Below are 26,933 nucleotides of genomic sequence, written 5' to 3' on the forward strand. Positions count from 1 at the left end.
TTTTGTTCTTAGCGCAAAAAATAAAAACCACAGAGTTTATCAAATACCACCAAAAGAAAGCTCTATTTGTAAGAAAAAAAGGGCATCAATTTTGTCTGGGTACAATGTCGCACCATCGCGCAATTGTCAGTTAAAGCGACGCAGTGCCGTATCACCAAAAACGGCCTGGTCATTAAGGGGGTAAATCCTTCCGGGGCTGAAGTGGTTAAAGCATGACTTGTTAGGTATCTATTCACTTGGCGTAACATCATCTTTTATATTTACCAAGAAATTGGTCTATGTTTTCTATACTAGGATTCATTAAAGTGTATTTTTTTCCCCAAAAAATTGCATTTGAAAAACCACTGCACAAATACTGTGTGACATATAAAAATTGCAACAATCACCGTCATTTTATTCTCTAGGGTCTCTGCTAAAAATATATATATAATGTTTGGGGGTTCTAAGTAATTTTCTAGATAACTACTTTCTACTGATTTAAACTTGTAAACAAAAAGTGCCAGAAATTGCTTGGTCGGCAAGTGGTTAAAGAAGGAGAAGGAGAAAGCAGAGTGGCCTGAGAGATGAGCACATCAGTCTGCTGCTTCTCCTTTTGCTGTCCAATCGCAGGCCTGTAAATGTGTCTTTTTGGAAACAGAGAAAATCAGGTCTCCTGGCTGGCTTGGTGTAGCAGAGTGTAAATCTCAGGACTGGATAGACAGAATTACAAATCCTTTTGCAGGTAAAAGAACTCTTGTGTATGTATTTTGTCTGTGTATTTAGCTGTTTGCCACATATAGCCAGTTACTGGTCTATCGCAGCTCCCCAAACATGGGAAAGCATCTGGAAATTTTTGCTAGGCACATAAAATGCCTACTACTGTCTGTGTGTATGAACGCAGCAGCTTATGTCAATAGTTGCAGCATTGTTACATGCCACCGGAGCCTCTAGTTGTGTTCTTTTTATAATATACAGTATCAGCACAATATAATACAACTACATTCTATGCATATCAACTTGCTTTTCATAAGAATATGTCTTTGTTTTTCTAGGAAAAATTTGAAGCCCTTTTCCGAGCGTATGATGATTGTGTCAACTTACAGCTATTCAAGAGCTTCAGACGAGTTCGGATAAACTTCAGTAACCCCAAGGCAGCAGCACAAGCTAGGATAGAGCTCCACGAAACACAGTTCAGAGGGAAGAAACTAAAACTATATTTTGCACAGGTGTAAATTTATTATATTTTTATTTCAAAAACGACATTTAGAAATACATATACATGTGTACCTTGATTAAAGAAGTACGGCCAAAGCTTGTTTGGCTGTACTTCCCCTGTGGATCACAGTAGTGCAGGTCGTTCCTCACTCCTGTGACCCGTTTTCAGCAGACAGCGGGCTGCAGCCAGCTGTCGGTTGACGTCACAGAGCCGATCCAGACTCAGGAAGGATCCGCCCACATACCTGGACTGGCACCCGGCTCAGCCTCTCAGAAAGTCGCTGAGAGCCTGAGCCAGCTGCACTGCCCTTCCACAGCCAAGCACTCCAATGAGAGTGGGGGGTGTAGAGGAGAGAGCTGTGACTGACAGTCACCAGCTCTCTGCTCAGTGAGAACCAAGCGATTGGTGGTGTTTGCTCAGTTCTCAGTGTTCGAGCCGGCGGGGGGACCAATGCTGCATCTGCCTAGGTAAGTATGATTAAAAAAAAAAAAATCCCATACATCTCTTTTAACCACTTCAACCCCAGCCTATAGACATATGACGCCCACCGATGGGATCTCCCATCCTGGGTGGGCGTCATATGACGTCCCCTGATTCCCGGCATCGCTCGGGACCCGGTGCGTGTGCCCGGGGGCCGCGATGTCCGCTGGGCACCCGCAATTGCCCGGGAACACAGCAGGATCGTGGATCTGTGTATGTAAACACACAGATCCATGTCCTGTCAGTGGAAAGGAGACCGATGGTGTGTTCCAAGTACAGAGGAACACAGATCGGTCTCCTCCCCTTGTGTGTCCCCTCACCCCACAGTTAGAATCACTCCCATAGGGAACATATTAACCCCTGCAGCGCCCCCTGGTGTTAACCCCTTCCCTGCCAGTCACATTTACACAGTTTTATAGCACGATCGCTGTGTAAATGGGAATGGTCCCAAAAATGTGTCAAAAGTGTCCGATGTGTCTGCCATAATGTCGCAATCACGAAAAAAATCGCAGATTGCCGCCATTACTAGTAAAAAAAAAATGCCATAAATCTATCCCCTATTTTATAGATGCTATAACTTTTGCACAAACCAATCAATAATCGCTAATTGTGATTTCTTTTTACCAAAAATATGTAGAAGAATACGTATCAGCCTAAACTGAGGAAAAAAATTAGTTTTTTTTTTTTTAATTTGGATATTTATTATAGCAAATAGTAAAAAAATATTGTGTGTTTTTTCAAAATTGTCGCTCTTTTTTTGTTTATAGCGCAAAAAATAAAAACCACAGAGGTGATCAAATACCACCAAAATAAAGCTCTATTTGTGGGAAAAAAGGATGTCAATTTTGTTTGGGTGCCACGTCGCACGACCACGCAATTGTCAGTTAAAGCGACGCAGTGCCGAATCGCAAAAAGTGCTCTGGTAAGGAAGGGGGTAAAATCCTCCGGGGCTGAAGTGGTTAATGAATAACTTACAACTCTATCAAATGACCCGCTAAGATCAACCTTTAGGCCAGGTCAGTTTCACTTTGCAGTAATGTGTTTCGGCCAAGTCTGTCAATGAGCTAATCGCATTTCCAATGTACTATGAAATTCACTGTGGATGTGCCCGTAGCTCCCAAGTTTATGCTACAGGGTATATGATTGAGATTTAAAGGGTCAGTCTCTTGGAAATTAGTTGTACAGTTAGTTAAATCCGTTCTGGTAGGCTGAGCTACATGCTGGATTCTTATGTCTACTAATCAGTCCAGTAGCAATAACTCCTTGCAATGCTTAATGGCTCAATACCATTTTCTCCCACTCTTCTTAATCTGGGAAGGCCTTATAAAAGTTGCAGCAGTTTGCAGGCTGGAAATTCAAGATCTGTGGTAATGAGTAGACACTCCAGCTGTTACCCAACCAGCTAGGAACACAGTCCTAGTTATCTGGCACTGTGGATGTGAGATAGTAACAGGATTCAGCAATACACTCAAGAAGCTAAGGGTAGCTGCAGTTAAAGTGATTGTAAAGTCTATTTTTTTCCTATAAAAATAACAAACATATTATACTTACCTGCCCTGTGCAGTAGATTTGCACAGAGCAGCCTAGATCCTCCTCTTCTCGGGTCCCACTTCAGCTCTCCTGGCCCCTCCCTCCTGTCGAGTGCCCCCACAGCAGGTTGCTGTGGGGGCAACCGAACTGAGTCACAGCTCCCTGTGTCCATTCAGACATGGAGCCATGGTTCGGCCCCACCCCCTCTCTCTCCTGATTGACTAACTCACACTGATTTTCAGCAGTGAGACCAAATGGCGCCACTGCTGTGCCACAGCCAATCAAGAGGAGAGTCCCAAGCGGCGGAGGCACTTGTGGACATCGCTGGGGAGAGATGGGGCTCAGGTTAGAATTAGGGGGTGTTGGGGCGACTGCTGCACACAGAAGGCTTTTTATCATAATGCATAGCATTAAGATAAAAAAAAAACCTTCTGACTTTACAATCCCTTTAAAGTGGTTCTAAAGCCTAAACATAGTTTACCTTAATGCATTCCTTGAATTAACCACTTCAGTACAGGTCACTTTCACCCCCTTCCCGCCCAGGCCAATTTTAAGCTTTCAGTGCTGTCGCATTTGCTCGGTCAAGCAACACTGTACCCAAACAAAATTTTTATAATTTTTTTGTCTCAAATTGTGCTTTGTGTTAGTGGTATTTGATCATCACTGGGTTTTTTAATTTTTTGCTAAACAAATAAAAAAAGACTGAACATAATAAAAATAAAGTTTTTCTTCATTTCTGTTATAACATTTTTTAAATAAGTACGTTTTTTCCTTAACTGACGAGCATTGATGAGGTGGCACTGATGGGCATTGATGAGGTGGCACTGATGGGCATTGATGAGGTGGCACTGATGGGTACCGATGATGAGGCATTGATAGGTGGCAATGATGGGCACTGATAAGTGGCACTAATAGGCAGCACTAATGAGGAGGCACTGGCAGGCATCACTGATGGGCACTGATTGGCATTCCTAATGTGCACTGATTGAGATAGTTGATGGGCACTCATTTGCATCCCTGGTGGACACAGATTGGCATCCTTCATGGGTCTGCACTGATAATCAATGACCCCCCCCCCCCGTCAGGAGAGCCGCTGATTGACTGTCGTCTACTCGCGCCTTGTCAGCGCGAATAGCAGAAAAGCCGATAAACGACACTTCCTGGTTATGATTTGACCAGCTGTGATTGGACACAGCTGATCACATGGTAAAGAGCCTGTGTAATTAGAGCGACACACAGCACTACCTGTTGTCACATTACACACCCCCGCGGGCACATGTGAGTGGCTTGTTCTGCTGGATGTCATATGTCACCCAGTCAGGATAATAGAGCCACCCTTTGGCCTTCATTTTGCATTGGACAGGCAGGAAGTAACATTCAAAAACAATGGGGAAGCGCTGTTCCAAAGGATGGTTAATAGTCAATAAAGAAAAATCCATCAGCATCCCGCCTCACCCCCCCCCCCTTTTACTTACCTGAACTCTTCATTCGACCCAGCGCTGTGCATATCTGAAGCTCTTCTCCCCTCTTTCAGGTTTCGTAGGCTTTGCTGTGGAATCAGGAGCCTTTGGCTACCACAATGGCAATCAAACCAATGATGAGGGAGCAGGGGACAAGGTCGAGTCCTGCTGTGTCAGTGGATGCAGCAGTGGGGCTTGGGAGCAAACATGCACAAGTGCCCCCTTGGGAAGCAGCTTTCCATGGGGGCACTGGACAGGAAGGAGGGGCCAGGAGCCCAGTGGGGGACCTAAGAAGAGGCGGTTCGGGGCCACTCGAGGTAAGTATTGACATGTTTTTTATTTTCTTTAATTGTACATTCACAACCTCTTTAAACTATTAGGAGCATAGAAATACTGGCATAATTGTCTCTCTCTCTCCCCAGTTCCTCCTTCCAGGATCTTTTCCCAACAACCTCAGAGTCAGAAAGTGACATACATAACATTACATTTCAGTGTGATACTAGCAGCTAACAGTAGAGGGTAGCAGAAATCCCTACAATCTGTTTCTCCATTACATTTACCTTTTGTAATCGAGAAAAAAAAGGGAACAAATAAAATAAATACTTTGTAACGTTTTACATACACTTTAATATAAATGATTTAATTTCCCATATACAGGTGCAAACAACAGAGACAGGCGGAGACAAACTACATCTGGCTCCCCCACAGCCGTCTAAACAGTTCCTCATCTCACCTCCCGTGTCACCCCCCGTTGGCTGGCAGCCCATAGATGACGCCACACCAGTAATTAATTACGACCTTCTTTATGCAGTGGCCAAGCTTGGACCAGGTAAGGACTCTTTCACGTCTATTATATGCAGGTTGGCTGCTCATATTTTAACCTATACAGTGGAACCTCAGATTGCGAGTAACGCGGTTAACAAGTGTTTTCGCAATACAAGCTATTATTGTTTAAAATCCTGACTCGGTTTGTGAGTGTTTTCTCGCAAGAGGATTCAAGCCTCTGCGATGTGTAGTACCACATTTGGCCAGAGGTGCGGGGGCACCGGTGACACTCAGAGGCGTTCGGAAATACTCCGAAATACTCAGAAGCACTCAGAAATACTCCGTTCCCGAGTGTTTCCAAGCCTTTCCAAGGGTTTCCGAATGCACCTGAGTATTTATAAGTCTCTCTGGCGCCCCCCACCTCTGGCCACAGGCGGTATTGCATGCAATAGGAGTCAATGTGGAACAAATTATCTTCCTTTCCATTGACTTCTGTGGGGAAACTCGCTTTGATATGTGAGTGCTTTGGATTACAAGCATTCTCCTGGAAGGGATTATGCTCATAATCCAAGGTTCCACTGTATTTGCAACTTGATGTGCAACAGATGTATTCATATAAAGTGATGGCAACATTCTAAATCAAAGAGGGGAACTTATTTACAGAATTGGGACTTTCTAGCTACAAAAACATGAGCCTTTTCTGGAACTTTATGTTTACAAGTTTAAATTAGTATTTTTTTGCTAGAAAATTACTTAGAACCCCAAACATTATATATAGGTTTTTAGCAGAGACCCTAGAGAATAAAATGGCAATTGTTGGAATATTTTATGTCACACTGTATTTGCAAAGTGGTCCTTCAAACTGAATTTTGTTTTTGAAAAATACACTTTAATGAATAAAAAAAACCCCACAATATTTACCCCAGTTTTTTTGTATAATGTGAAAGATGTTACACCGAGCACATAGATACCTAACATGTCATGCTTTAACCACTTTCTTACTGGGCACTTAATCCCCCCTCCTGCCCAGACCAATTTTCAGCTTTCAGCGCTGATGCACTTTGAATGACAATTGCGCGGCCATACAACACTATACCCAAATGAAATTTTTATGATTTTTTTCCCACAAATACAGCTTTCTTTTGGTGGTATTTAATTACAGCTGGGAGTTTTATTTTTTGCTAAACAAACAAAAAAAATGCAAAATAAAAAAAAATAAAAAATCATGTTTAATAGTTTGTTATAAAATTTTGCAAACAGGTCATTTTTCTCCTTTATTGAAATGCGCTGATGAGGCGGCACTGGTGGGCACTGATGGGCGGCACTGGTGGGCACTGATAGGCGGCACTGGTGGGCACTGATAGGCACAGTTAAGGCGACACTAATAGGCACAGATAAGGTGGCACCGATAGGCACAGATAAGGCAGTACTGATGGGCACAGATAAGGCGGCACTGATGGGCACTGATAGGTGGCACGGATGGGTGGCACTAAGGGGCACTGATAGGTACCACTGATAGATGGGACTGATGGGCACTGATAGGTGGCTCTGATAGGTGGCACTGCTGGGCACTGATGGGTGGCACTGATGGGCACTGGTAGATGACACTGATGGGCACGGATATGTGGCACTGAGGTGCAGCAATGTTGTTGAGGCAGATTGTGGGCACTGATAGGTGGCACTGTGGGCACTGATGTATGGCACTGTGGGCACTGATGTATGGCACTGTGGGCACTGATGTATGGCACTGCTGGGTGGCATTATGGGCACTGATGGGTGGCACTGCTGGGTGGCACTTTTTTAATTCTCTGGGGGTTACTGGCAGGGGGCAGGTGGGCACTGATACACTAGCCATGATCGGGACTCATGTCCCGATCACGGCCGCCGGTGATCGGCTTTTTTTTTTCTGACAGCGCGAGGAGGAAAAATAGCCGATTACCGGCTCTGTTTTGTCACATGATCAGCTGTCATTGGCTGACAGCTGATCACGTGGTAAGGGGTCGGGATCGACCCCTTGCTCGGATCCGTGATCAGGCGAGTCTCATTGACTCACCAATCAGAGAGCGCGCCGCGCGCCCCTCAGGGGGCGCACAGGCCGCTCGTGCAAGGGACGACGTCAATAGACGTAGTCCCGGCAAAGGAGGTCCGCGCTGTAGCCGTCATTCGGCTATAGCGCGGATCTCAAGAGGTTAAACAAACTATGGCACTTAATAATCTATAGGCAACATTTTAAAAATGTTTACAGGTTACCTGTTAAGAGTTACAGAGGAGGTCTTGCACTAGAATTATTGCTCTCACTCTAAGGCCGCGTACACACGCGGGGACTGTTCGCTCAACTTTTTCCGTCAAACAGTTTCAGCAAACAGTCCGCTCAAAATTAGCATGGACGGACTTGCCCACACACGACGAACGAACAGTTTGCTGAAACCGTGCGCGATGACGTGAACGGCATGTACGACGGGACGGAAAATACGACGTCCTATACACTGCATTACAACTTTCGGCGTGTAAATCCTTTCTGAGCATGCGCGGAACTTAGTTTGACGAACAAGCCTACACACGAGGGGACTGTTCGCTGAAACCAAGTTTCAGCGGACAGTTTTTCGGAATTTCCGAAAAACTTTGTTCAGCAGACTGTTCGCTGAAACTGTCCGCTGAAAGCCCACACACGAGCGGACTGTCCGCCGAAACACTGTTCAGCGGACAAAGTTGGGCGAACAGTCCCCGCGTGTGTACGCGGCCTTACGATCGCGGCAATACCTCATATGTGTTTGAACACCATTTACATATGCAGGCGTGATTTATGTTTGCGTACACTTCTGCATGCTAGCCTGGAGGGATGGGGCACTTTCATTTATTTTTTTCTTCTTATTTATTTTACTTTTTATTTTTACACTGTCCCTTTATTTCTTAAATTTTTGATCACTTTTATTCCTATTACAAGGCATGTAAACATGTCTTGTAATAGAAATGAGCATGACATGTCCTCTATTGCGAGATCTGGGGTCATAAACACCTCAGATCTCTCATTTACCTTTAAAACCAAATAAAAATTTTTTTGACTTAATAAAAAAAAAAAATTTGTTTATGCTAGAGAACTGAAAGTGACATCAAAGCTCGCTCCTGTCCTCCAAGGGCATAGAGCTTAGTAGGGGCCATCTTGCCCTCACATCCTGCCCAGCAAACTAGCTTTTACTGATGGCTCCAGTAAACCCGGTAACGACCGGGAAGTGGTGAGGGCACCTCTACCGCCGCCTATAAAAGTGATCCCGTGGCGAATGCGCCCATGGAACCACTTTTATCCGGCACAGAATCAACCGTAGTAAAAGATGATACTGGGGTTATGGTAGCTAGCTGCTGCTATAACACAAGTATTAACCACTTGCCGACCGCCTCCTGTACATATACATCGGCACTTTCAAGAGGGATATCTCGGTAACTGCAACAGCTGCTGCCACAACCGAGATGTCCATCTTTACAGGAGGCGGTTGTGTTTACGATAATGGTGGTCTCCGCGGCGGGTTCTCCGAGAGATCACCGTTATCGTGGCGGGAGTGGTGCCACCCCCCCTCCCACTGCTTTCGTAGCGGCAGAGGGCGCGGCGATCGGGTCCTTCTTGTTGCTGGGTGTGGAGACGAGTGAGGGTAAGATGGCTCCCACTCGTCTCTATACCATAGGAAGGCGGAAGGGACGTCAAAATGTCACCTCCGTCCATACCTCTTAAAGCAACATTTTTTCAATGTCATTTTGTCAAATTATTTTTTTTTTATTGCATTTAAGTCCAAATATGACATCTGAGGACTTTTTGACCCCAGATCTCATATCTGAGAGGACCTGTCATGCTTCTTTCTGTTACAAGGGATGTTTACATTCCTTGTAATAAGAATAAAAGTGATCCAGATTTTTTTTTTTTTTTTAAACGGTGTAAAAATAAATAAAATAAAAACACCCCGTCGCGACGAGCTCACGCGCAGAAGCAAACGCATACGTGAGTAGCGCCTGCATATGAAAACGGTAGTCAAACCACACATGTGAGGTATTGCCGCAATCGTTAGAGCGAGAAAAATAATTCTAGCCCTAGACCTCCTCTGTAACGCAAAACATCCAACCTGTAGAATTTTTTAAATGTCGCCTATGGATATTTTTGAGGGTAAAAGTTTGACGCCATTCCACGGGCGGGCGCAATTTTGTAGCGTGACATGTTGGGTATCAATTTACTCGGCGTTACATTATCTTTCACAATTTAAAAAAAATCGGCTAATTTTACTGTTGTGTTATTTTTTTATTCAACAAAATGAATTTTTTCCAAAAAAAGTGCGCTTGTAAGACCGCTGCACAAATACGGTGTGAAAAAAAAGTATTGCAATGACCGCCATTTTATTCTTTAGGGTGTTAGAAAAAAAAACAACAACATACAATGTTTGGGGGTTCTAAGTAATTTTCTAGCAAAAAAAAAAAAAACAGTTTTAAACATATAAACACCAAGTCTGAAAAAGAGGCCTGGTCCTTAAGTGGTTAAAACGTCAAAGTGATGGTGTCTTTTTACTATGGGTTGGTTTGCAAGTGGTTAATAACAGAAGCTGGCATACATTTAATTTTGCATTAATTATCATTACCATTACTTTTATGTGAACCCCACCGTTTACATAAGATATGATTATAATCATAATCAAAACGATGCTAGTTTTCTATGTCACTTTATGATGACAGCACAGTATTATCTCAACCTTTGTTATTTTGATTATACTGATAATCATCTATTATGTAATGGTGTTCACTTGGAGATACTAATAATAATGAATACAAAATAAAGTGTTTACCAGCTTTTTTTTATACAGGGTTTTATAAAGATTGCTTAATAAAATGTGAAAGTTCAAAATCTTTGTAAAAGATTTATATTTTTGTACTTAGAAAGTTCCAATGTCCATGCTCTTCTTGTACAATGGAAATATTTAGGGGTCCTCCATGTGGACAATAAATAGTTAATGGTTGCACTAGCTTTTCAGTGCCATTTGTGCTGTTTATAAGGCAAACCAGCATCTGTAATACCCTTAATTATTAAGGGTCCTTTCACACGGGGCGGATCAGTGCTGATCCGCCCCGTGGATATCCGCTTGCACAGCGGGGATCGCTGGAGCAGGGATGGACATGTCACAGCACCGCTCTCCCCTATGGGAGATCGGGTGACGACGGACCGCAGTGTTTGCTTTTTCCTCCATCACACTTTTTCATATCGGAGCGGGTCGGATGTCAGCGGACATGTCACCGCTGACATCCAACGCTCCATAGACCTCTATGGAGCATCCGTTCAGGACCGCCTGAAAAACTGACAGGCGGTCTTGAACGGATCGTCCATGTGAAAGGGGCCTAAGAATGTAGCAGAGACCAGATTATATAGCCAAGGCCAAAAGTTTTGAGACTGGAACAAATATTAATTTTCACAAAGTCTGCTGCCTCAGTTTTTATGATGGCAATTTGCATATACTCCAAAATGTTATGAAGAGAGATCAGATGAATTGCAATTAACTGCAAAGTCCCTCTTTGCCATGAAAATGAACTTAATCCCATAAAAAAAAAAAATTCCACTGCATTTGTGAAGAAGGCTTCAGGGCACCCAAGAAAGTGCAGCAAGCGCCAGGAACGTCTCCTACAGTTGATTCAGTTTCGGGATCGGGGGCACCACCAGGGCAGAGCTTGCTCAGGGGCGGCAGCAGGCAAGTGTGAGTGCATCTGCACGGAAAGTCAGGAGAAGGCTTTTGGAGGATGGCATGGTGTCAATTTTTGTAAATATACTTCAGTATACCATAGTAACATCTGACAAAAAGATCTAAAAACACTGAAGCAGCTGACTTTGTGAAAATTTATATTTTTGTCATTCTCAAAACTTTTGGCCACAGCTGTACATGCATGGCTGGGTTTGTGTGTTGGGTGCAGGCATCCTTATCGCTGTCTGTTTTGTAAAGCAATTACGCCCTCTCAAAATAGTAGTGCTGGCTCAGTGTGGGTTAGGAAGCCCCCAGTTCAATGCTGAAGTTACACACAATGTCCGTGTTTCCTAGGGGGTGTAAAACTGACAGTTAAAGCAGAACTTTATCCATAACGACTTGATAAAAAATAATGTTCTTTAGCAAGGAACATACATTCCACATTAATAATTATGCTGCCAAAATTAGTGTGTGCTGTAAATTTGTCTCCAGCATTGCTCCTGTTTTTTTCTTGCTAGAGGCTTCCATTTTGCTGAATCCCAGAACCCCTGAACAGCAGTAAATCATAAAGCGGAACTAAACCCATCAATTTAATGGTTTAAAAAAAAACAGTTACATTCCCGGAATGCCAGGATTGGTCACATTTGCTTGTGTGGCAAGGTTTAATGAGAACCTCCAGAGCCAGGGATAGCTGACATCCTTCTGTATGTAGTGGGTTGTGAGGCATGGTGGGTGCTGAGTAGTTAAAGTTATTGGGCGCCAGACACTTCTTGAATGCAAAATGTTTATTTCTCTTAACAAACGTTTGGGGGAGAGAGGGTTAGGGCCACTCTTAGGTAGTTGCAAGCTTAATTGGCAGACTCTGAGACTTCAATAGGAGGACAGACATGCAAGGAAAGGCATCCAGCAAGACACCACATCTGCATGTGTAGGAATGCTGTCTCCTATGGCAACAGTCTTTAACCACTTGCCGACCAGCGCACGACGATGTACGTCGTCAGAATGGCACGGGCAAGCAAATGGGCGTACATGTATGTCCCTTTAAATTTGCCGCCCTGCCATCGGGAGCACGCCGCCGCCGGCACGCTCCCGCGCTGGTCGGGCTCCCCGTGAGTCCGGTCGCGGGACCCGCGGACTCGATCGCCGCAGGCATCCCCGCGATCGTATCACGGAGCGGCCAAATGAAGAAATGCCGTTGTAAACAGCATTTCTTCATTCTGCCTAGCAACTAGTGACGCTGATCTCTGCTCCATGTGATTGGAGCAGAGATCAGTGTTCACTAAATGAAAGCCCAACCCCCCCACAGTTAGTAACACACCCCTAGGAACACTTAACCCCTGCACTGCCACCCACTGGTTAACCCCTTCACTGCCAGTGTCATTTACACAGGAATCACTGCATTTGTATAGCAGTGATTACTGTATAAATGACAATGGTCCCAAAAATGTGTCAAAAATGTCCGATGGGTCCCCCACAATGTCGCAGTCACAATAAAAATCGCTGATCGCCGCCATTACTAGTAAAAAAAATAATAATAAAAAATTATTAATAAAAATGCTATAAAACTATCCCTATTTTGTAAACGCTATAACTTTTGCGCAAACCAATCAATAATCGCTTATTGCGATTTTTTTTACCAAAAATATGTAGAAGAATACGTATCGGCCTAAACTGAGGGAAACATTTTTTTTTATATATATTTTTGGGGGATATTTATTATAACAAAAAGTAAAAAATAATGCGTTTTTTTCAAAATTGTCGCTCTATTTTTGTTTATATCGCAAAAAATAAAAACCGCAGTGGTGATCAAATACCACCAAAAGAAAGCTCTATTTGTGGGAAAAAAAGGACGTCAATTTTGTTTGGGAGCCACGTCGCACGACCGCACAATTGTCAGTTAAAGCGATGCAGGGCCGAATGGCAAAAAGTGGTCTGGTCTTTGACCAGCAAATTGGTCCGGTCTGAAAGTGGTTAACAGTTCCTAACACAAGGCTCAACATTTCACTTTAACTACAATCACTCCTTGTAGTTCTTCGACCCACTGAGCTCCCGATCTCTCACTAGACCCACTGATTTGTTGCCAATGAATCCCTTGAGCTCCTTCAGTCTTCACAGTGGTATCTTCCTCTGCTGGGTCCCTAGCTTGGCACTCTAGATACCTCTCAAGTTTCACCCCACTGGCCTGCTCGGCTCCTGGCTTGACACACAAAGCTGCTCTGCAAGCGGGACCTCCGCAGGCTGGGTCCCTGGCTTGATTCCCACGGAAGTTTCACGATTCTTCACCATCCCCGGTTGGAGAGAATGGTACTCTGGTACTTGCTTCAGTTACTCACTGTGGTCCCTGGTAATTAGGCGAATAGTCCCTTACTGGCGACAGCTTCCCCTCTACCTCTGACCACGCCAGGTTCTCCGGCTGACAGAACCGTCACTTCTGGTTGGACTGCAAGCCGCAATCCCAACTCTGCGCTGCTCTCTTGCTTCTGGTAGGCCCTCAGACAGCCTAGCAGCCAGATGTGTCTGGGATAGGCCCCATCTCCAGCCTGGCAGGCTGGGCAATACAACACACGTCCACTCAGACAGCTGTCCAGGTGGCACAGAACATAGATCACTTGACTCCACCTGAATATATAGGCTCTCCCAGCAGGCCAAGGGATTCAAGAAAACCTCTGCCCATTGGCTGAGGCACCCCATATACCCATAACCTAACCTTGTGTTGCCCTTCTCATATCTAGTACCACCAAGTACCCATCCACTTAGTCGTAGAAGAGAAAAGTGCAACAAGGCCAAACTTATAGAGAAATCAATGGATCTATAACAATCAACCAGGATAACTACTCCTGACAAGTAAATATGTGAGGAGCAACCCTGCCTAAACTCCGGGGTGCTACATCTGTGATATCAACCAAGCTGTCAATCAAATGGCTGGTGTCATAACTGGTCACAAGTGCAGCATCGTGGCAGTTGCAGATTAAACATAAGCTGCTTCCTTGGCTGTAAAGGATAGGAGAGTTCAATTCTGCTTTAAGGGTATCAGCAAATCGGCCTCTACAAATTCAGCAGTGTCTAAAAATAGAGAGCAACTGAGCATGTGCAGAGCAGGGTGAGGCAGTGTATTACTGGATTTTTTAACAGTATAGAGACTTATTTTTAATGTTTTACATAGTTATACCTGCAAATGGGGCCAGCTTGAAGTGATCTAGCAGGACTTAAAGCAAAAGTAAAGGTAAAAATTATAAAAATAAATAAATAAATAACAAACATGTCTATACTAACCTGCTCTGTGCAATTGAATTGCACAAAGCGCCGCAAACCTCCTCTTCACAGGTCCCCTGCCGGTGCTCCTGGCCCCTTCTCTCTGTCCAGTGAAGTATCTTCCCATGGGGACCATTGCTCATGCTCGCACCCGAGCCCCGCTGCCTCGTCAGTGGCTTTGATTGACAGCACTGGAAGCCAATGGCTCCCGGTGCCCTAGAAAAACCAGCTAGACCCAGAAGGGAACGGGAGAGCTGCAGAAGTACAAAGTGCTGGATCCAATGAGGGCTCAGGTAAGTAAAAGAAGGGGGGTGCTGATGCCTAAACATTTTTTACCTTAGAGCAAGGAATGCATTAATGTTAAAAATGTTTAGCCTTTACAACCGCTTTAATTTTCTGACTAAAGTTCCACGTTTTTCTAGGGGCGCACCGAATGGGTTTTTTGGTGCTGAAAATGAAAAATACAGTAGGCTGAAAACCGAAACTGATACTGAAAATGACCGATAACGGAGATGGGGACATGGTACAGGAGATGGTCAGAGACCGTGGACATGGTACAGGAGAGGATCAGAGACTGTGGACATGGTACAGGAGATGGTCAGAGACTGCAGGCATAGTACAGGAGATGGTCATAGACTGCAGACATGATACAGGAGAGGGTCAGAGACTGCAGTCATAGTACGGGAGATGGTCAGGGACTGCAGACGTGGTACAGGGGATGGTCAGAGAATGCAGACATAGTACAGGAGATGGTCAGAGACTGCAGAACTGATACAGGAGATGGTCAGCGACTGCGGACGTGGTACAGGAGATGGTCAGAGACTGCAGATGTGGTACAGGAGATGGTCAGAGACTGTGGACATGGCACAGGAGATGGTCAGAGACTGTGGACATGGTACAGCAGATGGTCAGAGACTGGGTCCACTTGTCTGGTGAGTCCTGTACTTATTTTATACAAAGCACAAAGAAATGTGATTGTTCAGATGTTATGTGGCTGTAACCCCAGATCAAACACAGATTACCCTTTACTTGCTACAGCAATAAAAACAAACAAGGTAATTTGTATGCAAAACTCACATGCAGCCACCTAATACCACTTGCTGTAGCTTTGGGTTGGCCATAGATGGATCAAAATTCGACCAGATCAGCAGAGAATGGCTGAATTTCAATCCATGTGTAGCCGCTTCTGTTTGACAGAAGTCGATAAATAAAGTGGGCTTGTTGGAAATGTTTTCACGATCAGTGGCTGCAGCCACTGCTTATTGTAATCTGACAACGGAGAGTCCCTGCTGTTAGAATAAAACCAGCAAGGAGGATTTCACTATCCACTTCAAATGTGTGAATGGAGGAATTTGTGTTTTTTCAGCCCCCTGGTTGAGCGCTGTTTTAACACAAGTCAGTGACCAAATCTGAATCTGGTCGCTCTCCCCCACCTTGGGTCTTTATGCCCCATGTTGGCATGGTGTCCACCGTAGCATTTTCTGTGGCAATGTAGGACCGGCCAAAGGAGGGACTACTTTGGTGCAGTTGGTCAGCTCAAACATGTATTTCAATATATGTGAACTAAATATCCCTGTTTTTCATTGCATAGTTTGCTGGAAAGGGTGTAGCAGTGTGCAGTGGGTCCATCCAGAATATGTAATGTTCAGTTAACGACACCGGAAACACAGGTTGCAAACACATACCGCCCAAATTTTTGAGATGGGAATGAGGGACACCTATCAGCAAAAGTATGCAGGCATAGGACACACCCCTTGCCATGCCTCCTTAAAGGAGAATTGTACAAAAAAACAAGATTTGTTAACCTCCCTGGCGGTATGATTATTTCAGATTTTAGGTGCTGAAAGCGGTTCCATTATTTTGCATGGAAATTTGGCGTTTTATATTGTAGGCCTGTAATTCTTACAAATAATTTGCTTAAATCCGTCCAAACCAGAGTCTTATAGACATCCCAGGTATGATAAAATTTGAAATATGAAATCATAAATTATAATATAATATATATTAGGGCTGCAATTAATGATTATTTTCATAATCGATTCGTTGGCCTATTATTGTTTTGATTAATCGATTAATCGGTTAATAACCTTAAAAAAAAAGGTGTATAATTTAGTTAAATATGTAACGTTAAAAAAAAAAAAAAAAAAAGCAATTTATTCTTAAATATCATTCTCTATGCAGTGGTAAATATAAATAACCAACTATATGGTTAGAGAGCAAAATATCTAATCCACTCTGAGAACAACAGACAGAAGAGATATACTGTGTATACTTTATAGAGGAGATCTTCCCTCAAAAAAATGTAATTTTAAGAACGTTTGTTTGATTTTATAATCGTTAGTGGGGGTCAAATCGATGTTCATTTTCAACCACAGTGACAGGAAAAGTTGGAAATAGAAAACTACTTGGTGAAAGGAATTTTCAGACAGTGTATGTGGTTTTGGTTCAGAAATTACATTAATTTTAAAAATAGTATGTTAAAAACAAGTGAAAATTTCAAAACAACATTCTTTCAGCGAATGTACAAAGATTTTTTGTCTGAAAATTGATCCGTGTGGCCAGCATAAGCCTCGTATGCAGTTTGCTTTTGATCTGTTTCTGCAGTGCTTTTTGCTGTGCATTTTGATTTTTGCGCACGTGATTTTGCTGTGATTTGAGTTTTTGAATTTTTTTGGCCAATTTGTTGTTGGGCAGATTAAAAAAACAATTTGCTGCAAAACCACCCATTACATGCTTTACTGCAGTTTCTCCATTGAAGTACATTGAACCAAAAAAGCATTGTTTTGTGTTAAAAAAAAAGTCCCTGACCGTTTCCAAATACACAACGGCTGAAAAAAGCATAGATGTGAGCGTGTCCCATAGGAAACCATGTAAATGAACTGTAGTGTGTTTCTGCAAAAAGCACCAAAAAACACATAGCTATGAACCAAGGTCTAAGACGTTTAGTAACATAAAAGTAGCCCTTTATGCTACAACAAAAATAAGATAATCACTACTGTAAGGGGTTAATTTTGTTTTAAATGCAGAACTGTGAAAGTGGTATTTACAGTAGCGATTATTTGCTATTTTTGTACTATAAAGGGCTCATTTTAGTTTTTTTTTTAACCCCATTATGTTACTGGCCGATTAATCGATTATGAAAATAGTAATCGATTATATTCATAATCGATTAGTTGTTTCAGCCCTAATATATATATATATATATATATATATATATATATATATATATATATATATATATATATATATATATATATATATATATATATATAATAAAATAAATAACTATAAATAATTCTAACAAATAATAATATAATAATAATAAAAATTATTCAATAATGTAATCAAATCAAAAACACAGAAATATGCGGAATTGCAGAATTGTCGCTGTCATTACTTTTTTTTTCAATATTTTCAAACCCCCCCCCCGCAGCACCGGACGCATCAGCGTGGACAGTTTAAATCTATGGGGGCCGGGGCCCCAGAGGAAGGAGGAGAACATGCGGTTTAGTTTCGTAAAAAAATGAGGAAGGTATCCATTGTGGGGAATTACGGGATAAGTAGGTAAATTTAGGTATGATTTTCATCTTAATTAGGTTAATGCGGCCTAATAGGGATAGAGGAAGGTTTTCCCAGGCTTTCAACTTGGCCTTGACCCCTTGGACCACCGGATCTAGGTTAAGGGGGATAAAGCTGAATGCATCTCTCGAGACCCTCACCCCCAGGTACACCATGTCTTCTACCCATTGCAGTTGGAGATCTGGTGGGGCTAGTCGTTTTGCCTCAGGGTCAATAGCAAGTAACTGGGATTTCGTCCAGTTCACCCGCAATCCTGTTATTTTGGAGAAGTCAGTCAATACTCGCAGCGCTCCTCTAAGGGAGGGGTCCGCATCATTCAGAAAGAGTAGGAGGTCGTCTGCGTACAGTGCTACCCTCTCCTCCAGCCACGCTATTTTTAGTCCTTTTATGCGGGGCGAGACCCGCAGTGCCTCCGCCACCGGTTCCATAGCAATGGCGATTAGTGCCGGAAAGAGAGGGCAGCCCTGCCTGGTACCCCTGGACAGCGGGAAGGGAGCAGAGACATCTCCCGCCAGTCTGATGGCCGCCTTTGGGAATTTGTATAAGATTTGAAGCCACCCAATAAAAACCAACGGAAATCCCATCCTCCGCAGAATTTCCCAAAGATATGGCCACTCGATTGAATCGAATGCCTTTTCGATATCAAAGGAGGCAACCGTTCTAGTGCCCACATTGTCATGTGTGGCATGCAGATTGGTGAAAAGTCTGCGGAGGTTGATATCCGTCGATTTATGGGCCATGAACCCAGTCTGGTCAGGGTCTATAATGGAGGGTAGAAGTGGGTTTAGTCTAACTGTAATTAATTTAGATAAAATTTTGAAGTCAGTGTTGAGAAGAGCAATGGGTCTGTATGAGGCGCACTGTTTGGGATCTTTATTGGGCTTAAGAATTAGAATAATATGTGCATCTGCCATGGAGGGTGGGAGTGCTCCCCCCTCCAGACACTAGGTATACAGGTCAGCCAGCAGAGGGGCCAGAAGATCCGCGTGGGACCGGTAGAACTCAACAGGCAGACCGTCCGGGCCTGGGGCCCTCCCAGTTGCCAACGAGTTAATAATAGCATGTACTTCCTCTGCAGTAATAGGCCTGACCAGGTGGGATCTCTCCTCATCCGAGAGCCACCCCAAGGCCAGGGGGTCCAGGAGAGGCGCCATCTCGCCAGGATTTACATCAGGAGGTAGGGTGGTACTGTATAGTGTCTGATAGAAGGTCCGAAATTCTCTTAGGACACCCTCCCGGGATGTAATAGATTCCCCAGTAGGAGAAACCAATTCGGGGATCAGGGTCATAGGAGTATCGTGATGAGACATCATTGCCAGTAGCCTACCATTTCTATCACCCTGCTCAAAAAACCTTTGTTTAGTATGAAATACCTCCAATCGTCTGACCTCAGTGAGGTGGAGTTGAAGATTCCTTTTGGTGGACTGTAGCCACTCAAAATTGGAAACCAAGGGGTCAGACCCATAGACAGCGGATGCCTCCTCGTTCTCCCCCTCCAACCGTGTTGTATTGGCCTGTTGATTCACCTTAATTTCTGACATATATTGCCCTCTAGTGAATGCCTTGAAGGCATCCCAAACTGTGGGAGGAGAGGATGACCCCGCGTTATGTTCCCAATACTCTCGCAATGTTTGTGGGATTCACCCCGCTATCTCTTCATGGGAGATCCAGTGGACCCCGAGGCGCCACAGGGAGCCGCTGCGCCTTTCTTTCGTCCGCAAAGTAATTTTGAGGGGGGAATGATCAGACAGCCCACTAGGCAGGTATGTCGCCTCCACTACGTCAGATAACATAAGTTGATTTGCAAACGCATAATCAATTCTAGAGGAGGTTTTATATGACGTAGAGAAGCATGAGTAAGCCTTAGTGTGTGGGTGCAGCCATCTCCACACCTCCGTAACCCCCGCCGAGTGTGTCCACCCCAGCAGGTCCCCCCTAGAGGATTGTGATGGAGTGGGCCTATCAAGATCAGGGGAGAGGGTGTTGTTAAAGTCCCCCAGGATTATTAATTTAGCTGGACAGTACGGGGTAATCCTCTCCAAAATAGTATACAACACTTCCGGCTTAAAAGGTGGCGGGATATACACTCCTACCAAAATATACCGTTGTTGCCAGGCCGTGAATACCACAATTACAAATCTGCCATGGGGGTCCGTGTGGACAGCCTCAACCGTACACAGAAAGGATTTGTTTATCAGGATTGAGACCCCCCCTGGCATATGAGGAATACGTGGCATGAAAAGTTTTTTCAGAGCCATCAGTTTACTCCCCATCAGGTGGGTTTCCTGTAGGATCAGTATTTGTGGGTTGTGCGTCTTGACATACTGGAACATCAGTGCCCTTTTGAACTTGGAGTTGAGGCCTCTGACATTCCAGGATATCACCGACATAGTTCCCTGATGACGTAATGCCATGATTCCAGGGGAGAGATTCTAACGTTCGGATGATTGAGTCCCACCTGAGACCCGCCCGATAAGTATTTTTGGAGCAAGAGCCAACCGCACATAACATACACCAACCATAAAAAACATTACAACTTCCCAAGCACTGGGTGCTTTTCCTACCAGTACCCGGTGCCCCCCAAAAACACTGGGGGTGGACCAGGAACCGATCTATACCCAAAACTAACCGTAACATTGTGGAGTGATAACCCAAAAAACTAGGCCACACTACAGTCCTCCGCAGAACCGCGGACTCAACCTTAGAGTTGTGTACTCGGTAACAGTACACTGATGTGCATGAGAACTATGGAAGTTCTCTGAAGGGCCAGAACAACCCCCCTTGATATACCGAGTTCCCCTAATGTGGGTTGGGGGGGACTTGTATCCTCCCACGGCAAGAGGGTCCGGTGATATTTCCTCCAATTGGATGGAAAGCAGTTGGTTCCTAACTTCTTGTGGATGAACCCAGTCGTGGGGGGTTCAATGTGGATCACTTGTCCAGGTACTTGTGAGGTGGCTCCGGTATTGACAGGAGGGTTTCACCGATGAAACAGGTAAGGTCAGGGGTAATCCGTGCATCAGAGATCTTCACGAGGATAGGCCATCAATGCAAAGTGGTCAGCCAGTCGTCCGCATCCGCTGGGTTGTCAAAGAACCGGATTGCTCCAGCATGTTGGACACGCAGGCGGCTAGGGTAAAGCATGCTATATTTTATGTTCTTGTCCCTGAGCCGTCTACGAACATCATCGAAGGTTTTTCTCTTCCGCTGCAAGTCAGCCAAGAAGTCGGGGAAAAGATGGATGGAGGCGTTACCATAGTTGAGAGTGGGATGTTTGCGGGCTTCAGATAGAATTTTGTCTCTGTCCCGATAATTAAGGAAGCGGACCAGGAAAGGCCTGGGGTGATTTCCGGGGATGGCGCATCCGGAGGGCACCTGATGGGCCCTTTCAACCACGTATGTAGGAGGGACATCGGTAAGACCCAAAAGATTTTTAAAGAACTCCTCCACAAAGACAGCCGGGTGGTCCCCTTCTTCTTTCTCAGGAAGCCCCAGGACTCTAACATTATTGCGTCTGAGCCGGTTTTCGGCGTCATCTGATTTTGCGACAAGGGACTGTACTGTGCGCTGCAGCTCAGCGATGGAGGAGGCATGCGTAGCGGTAAGATCCTCCGTGGCGGAGACTCTGGTCTCAGTTTCAGTCATTCTCCCTCTTATTTTGTCAAAGTCATTCCTGATAAAGTTGCACTCCTCTGCCAGGTGGTCGATGCGCACAAGCAGTGAGGTTCTACTCTGCTCGATCGCAGCGAGGATGGTGGCCGTGCTATCTTGCGACGGTGGGGCCGGCCCCTCAGCCGCCGGAGCCTCCCCGGGGCCCATCTCCAGCTCAGACAGCAAGGCCCGGAGTCTCCCCACTAGTATGTGGTCCGGCTGGCTGGGATCTGAAGAGAGTTGAGGCTGTCGGGGTGAGGAGTCAGTCTCAGCAGCCTTGGAGTGCTTCTTCCCCTTCCTGGAAGGGGGTGACATCTGACGGGACACAAAAAGGGGGGACCCCCACAGAGGAGCAAAAGGGACCACTACGTTCAGCCCAGGGGAGCACGGGGTACCCGGTCAGGGAGGGATGGCACAGTCCAGGCGGGCAGATAGCAGTCACTTGCAGCCCCCCCCCCCCCCACAGCAATCACCCAAGCAGAGGCAGATGCAGAAGGATGGACAGCTGGGAGAGTGACCAGGGAAGGCTTCAGGCGGGGGGGGGGATCAGGAAGAATGGTGGGGGAGACACCAGGCCACTGTGCACCCAAACCAGCCCCCACCGCTCAGCACACTCAGTCACTACAGGGGGGAAGGGTGGATGAAGAGGCAGGTACAGGCTGAAAGATCCCCGAGCTCGATTTAGGGCCGGGCCGGCCGCGATGCACTTCCGCGGGGCAGCCGCTCAGGAAACAGCGGTGTCCGGCAGGCTTCACTAGACCGCAGTAGGCTGCGGCCGCCGCGAGCGTTCCCGGCGACCCAGGAGGTCCGCGATTCTCGTCAGGCAGGCGGAGGGGCAGGCAGGAGGGAGAATGGGGCGCTATCTCCTGTAAGGATGGCAGTCTCTTAAACCAGGCCGGGAGCGGTTCGTTCCAGCCGATGGCGGCGATTGCAGGCCTGAGCGGTGCGCGGCCTCCCACGGCCGAATCTCCTCACAATTTCACCCCAGGGCTCTGGAGGGGACAGAGAGGAGCAGATGGCAGAGTTGTTGCGGTGTTTTTAGGCTAGTAGACGCTGAGATGGCAAAGGATGGAGTACAGGATTCCCGGAGCTCCTCTCAAACACGTCTGCTGCTGCTCACATCCGGACACGCCCCGCTGTCATTACTTTTAGTGTTTGATGACGAATTTCCCCACAAACTACTATCGCTTAATTCTGCGAGTGATTCGAATTTATTATCGCTGTTTTCTAGCTGGTCTATAACCACTTTTGATGTAAAGTGACATTTTTTGGTTGCTATGGACAATCTCGTTTCCAGGCATAAAGAACAGTATTTATAATATAAAACCGCATGCAGGACACTGAACAAACCACTAGGGACAAAGGGGATGTATAATTACTTGATACAGCACTGTAATCTGTAAGATTACAGTATACTGTATCTATACTGTGTATTTTACTTTTTGAATTTGGCGCCAAACTCCGTCCCAAGGCTCGCAGGGAACGGAGCTCGGCGCTGTCACAGATCGAGCGAGACACGGCGGCTCGCTGATCACAGCGGGGAGACATCACTGGATCCAGGGGACAAGGTAAGTAACTCCCTACATGGATCCAGCGATGCGATCCCAAGTCTGGCTCGGGAATACCGCTTATGGTAATTAAATCTCACCCCGAGCGAGACTCGGGAATACCGCCAGGGAGGCTAAACCCACAAGTGTTTTTTTTTACCACTACTATTCCTTTATATTGGCTTTTGGAATTTACAAATGCAGCAATTTAGAAATCAGATGAAAGGTTTAGTGCATATAGTTGTATATGGATAAACAACTATATAGATCAGACCAAAATGAGGGACAAATGAGGAGGAACAGGGGACAGGGGGACTTTGCTCCAAATCAGGGACAGTCCCCCGAAATCAGGGACAGTTGGGAGACATGCAAACATAGTGCATTTGCCTGCACTGGGTGCCGTGGTACAAAAGGTCTGTGCGATCCCCTGGCAGTGTGTTTCCAAAAGTAATGCATGCACCACCTTTAGGAAGAACGCAGAGAGGGAAGGAAGCGCCATCTAAGTGCATGTATTCCTTTATACATTCACTCTACCCTTGGTGCAATGGAGTGCGATTTTAGCCCATTCAGTATGAATGGGGCTCAAATCACAATGCACTGAATTGCATGTGAATTGAACGGGAATGCACAGCACATTCCTGTGGGATTCATAGTGTGCTTAGGTCACAAGGATCAGGGTTCCATCAAGAGAAGTCTACAGATGTCCAGCTTTAGGATAACTGATTTTGGGGGAATTTCCTATTGTCCTGTAAGTATTCCCAGGTTAGTTGTGATAACGAATCTGACATTGGCTTTGCTGTGAGTTTTTGCAGTCCCTTGATATCATGTTTTGTGGATTAAAGAGGGACATGATTCATTTGCACTGATGATTTCTCATAAACCTAAGCCCCTGGGCTCTATGTGCAATATTCCCCACTCATTCCCCTTTTACAGAGAGTATTCCATGAGTCAGAAATACGTCAGACGTAGCAAAGGGCCACACTGATGTCACTGAGTGCATCATATCTGTGCTCAGCCGTCTGTGGAGATTTGTGTGGATATACTGTACATGTACAGTAACAGAAGCTGGGGGCATCCTGCATCCATCTCCGGCAGAGGGAGGTTCCAAGTTCTGGCATGCCCTGTTATCTCTGATGCCACAAGCCTGTTTCTGATATCTGTTAAGGTTCTTATTTATCCAGGTCTATTATAGCTAGTAGTGGTTAGTCACAATCAACTGGATGTGTACTGTAATTAAAGACACTTTGGCAGTCATCCAAGTGCCATCAGGAACATGCCTCAGCATTGATAGTCACACGGGTACCTTGGTCACCTTGATCCAGTCACCATGGAATGGCATCTTATGTGGGTGTAAGATGGTGTCAAAGGAAAAGAGGTTCACAAGAAGCCATCTACAGTATGTCAAATGGGAACAACCATCCCTAAACAAGGTTGGGGCCTTCAACGCATATCTCACCTGCATGTAATGTTATTTTAACATCTCTACTACAGATAATTTACAACAATTCACACCTTCAGACATGTAACCTGACAATTTACACCTGCCCCATACAGCACAGCACCTTAATACTTGGATTATATATTAAAGCCGGGTTTCACCCTAAAGTGGAACTTCCGCTCATCGGAACCCTCCCCCCCTCTGGTGTCACAGTTGGCACCTTTCAGGGGGGAGGGGGGTGCAGATACCTGTCTAAGACAGGTATTTGCACCCACTTTCGCGCATAGACTCCCACGGGAGTCTATGCCTCTTCCTGTCCCCAAGCGCTGTCTGCTGGGACACACACGGGTCCCAGAGACAGCGCGGACCATTCCTATTGCGCTGCGTGACTCGCGCATGAGCAGTAGGGAACCGGGAAGTGAAGCCGCAACGCTTCACTTCCTGATTCCCTCACCTAGAATGGCGGCGACAGCAGATGAGAGCCGAGCGATCGATCGCCCTCGGCTGCTGACATCGCTGGATCCTGGGACAGGTGAGTGTTCATTTATTAAAAGTCAGCAGCTGTAGTATTTATAGCTGCTGGCTTTTAATATTTTTTTGCCAGTGAAATCCCTCTTTAAGAACGGAATGGTTCAACAAACTTTGATAACTTCTATTCTTGGACAATCCTCATCTGCACTGACACATTCCAAGGCGATTGAGTCAAGATGGCTGTGGATATAAATGTTGTGGTATGTTCCTGACCCTCATTAGAACTGAAGAAACTGCCTAAATAAGCAATGAAACGTCTTCAACATTACAGAACAAGTCTGTTTGAATGTGGCTAACTACTAGTGGTAAATTCATTACCCCAGTGATGTGAAACTTTCTACTGACATGATGCCACTGTTCTTAATCTACAGCCAGGCCGTTGCAGGGTACAGTGATGCCTACATACAGTGCCTGGAAAAAGTATTCACACCCCTTGAAATTTTCCAAATTTTTTCACGTTACAACCAAAATTGTAAATGTATTTTATTGGGATTTTGTGTGATAGATCAACACAAAGTGGCACATAATTGTGAAGTGGAAGGAAAATGACAAATGATTTTCAAAATGCTTTATAAATAAATATTTAATGCCGTGTACACACGAGTGTTTTTTCATCGGAATAAACTTTCTCCGAAGGAATTCCACTCAAGCTGTCTTGCATACACACGGTTACACCAAAGTCTGACCGTCAAGAAGGCGGTGACGTACAAAACATATGATGGGATTAGAAAAAGGAAGTTCAATAGCCAGTAGCCAATAGCTTCCGTCTTGTACTTGCTTCAGAGCATGCGTCATTTTCAGAACAGCATACAGACCAGCGATTTTCCCCATAGGAATTAGTTCTGTCAGAAAAATTTAGAACATGTTCTATTTCTAGGTCCGTCAGAATATTCAAAGTTAAAAAGTCCAATGGGGCATACACACGATACGGAATATACTATGATAAAAAGCTCCCGTCTGACTTTTTCTGACGGAAATTCCGCTCATGTGTACACGGCATCAGAAGTGTGGTGTGTATTTGCATTCAGCCCCCCCAAGTCAATACTTTGTAGAACCACCTTTGCACATCTAGAGAGTGACATTTTTGCCTATTCTTCTTTACAAAATAGCTCAAGCTCTGTGAGATTGGATGGAGAGCGTCTGAACAGCAGTTTTCAAGCCTTGCCACAGATTCTCAATTACATTTAGGTCTGGACTTTGATTGGGCCATTCTAACACACAAATATGCTTTGATCTAAACCATTCCATTGCAGTTCTGGCTGTATGTTAACCACTTCAATACCGGGCACTTTCGCCCCCTTCCTGCCAAGGCCAATTTTCAGCTTTCAGCGCTGTAACATTTTGAATGACAATTGCGCGGTCATGCAACACTGTAACCAAATTCATTTTGTTTCCCACAAATAGAGCTTTATTTTAGTGGCATTTGATCACCTCTGTGATTTTTATTTTTTGCGCTATAAACAAAAAAAGAGCGCCAATTTTGAAAAAAAACTCAATATTTTTTACTTTTTGCTATAATAAATATCCCAAACTCAAAAAAAAAAAAAAAAAAAAAAACATTTCTTCAGTTTTGGCTGATATGTATTCTTCTACATATTTTTGGTAAAAATTGCAATAATTGATTGGTTTGCGCAAAAGTTATAACGCCTACAAAATGGGTTATTTATTCATGGCATTTTTATTATTATTATTTTTTTTTTTTACTAGTAATAGTGGTGATCTGCAATTTTTATCAGGATTGCGGCATTGCGGCGAACAGCTTGGACACGTTTGACACTATTTTGGGACCACTGAGATTGA

At 44.8% G+C, this 26,933-nt stretch overlaps 1 protein-coding gene across 2 annotated transcripts in view; it reads left to right on the forward strand.

Moving 5' to 3' along the window:
• The window catches only part of RCAN2 (regulator of calcineurin 2), a 251,754-nt gene that overhangs the window by 184,865 nt on the left and 39,956 nt on the right, over positions 1-26,933 (forward strand). For both annotated transcript variants that reach the window (XM_077488942.1, XM_077488943.1), the window contains 2 exons: positions 1,032-1,205; positions 5,323-5,494. In XM_077488942.1, the coding sequence (XP_077345068.1) occupies positions 1,032-1,205; positions 5,323-5,494 (346 nt within the window). The remainder of the gene's footprint in view (positions 1-1,031; positions 1,206-5,322; positions 5,495-26,933) is intronic.

Source organism: Lithobates pipiens, unplaced genomic scaffold (assembly GCF_037356315.1).
Source record: "Lithobates pipiens isolate NorthernLeopardFrog02 unplaced genomic scaffold, aLitPip1_a1.2 Scaffold_18, whole genome shotgun sequence".
In the NCBI taxonomy this organism is placed as follows: domain Eukaryota; kingdom Metazoa; phylum Chordata; class Amphibia; order Anura; family Ranidae; genus Lithobates; species Lithobates pipiens.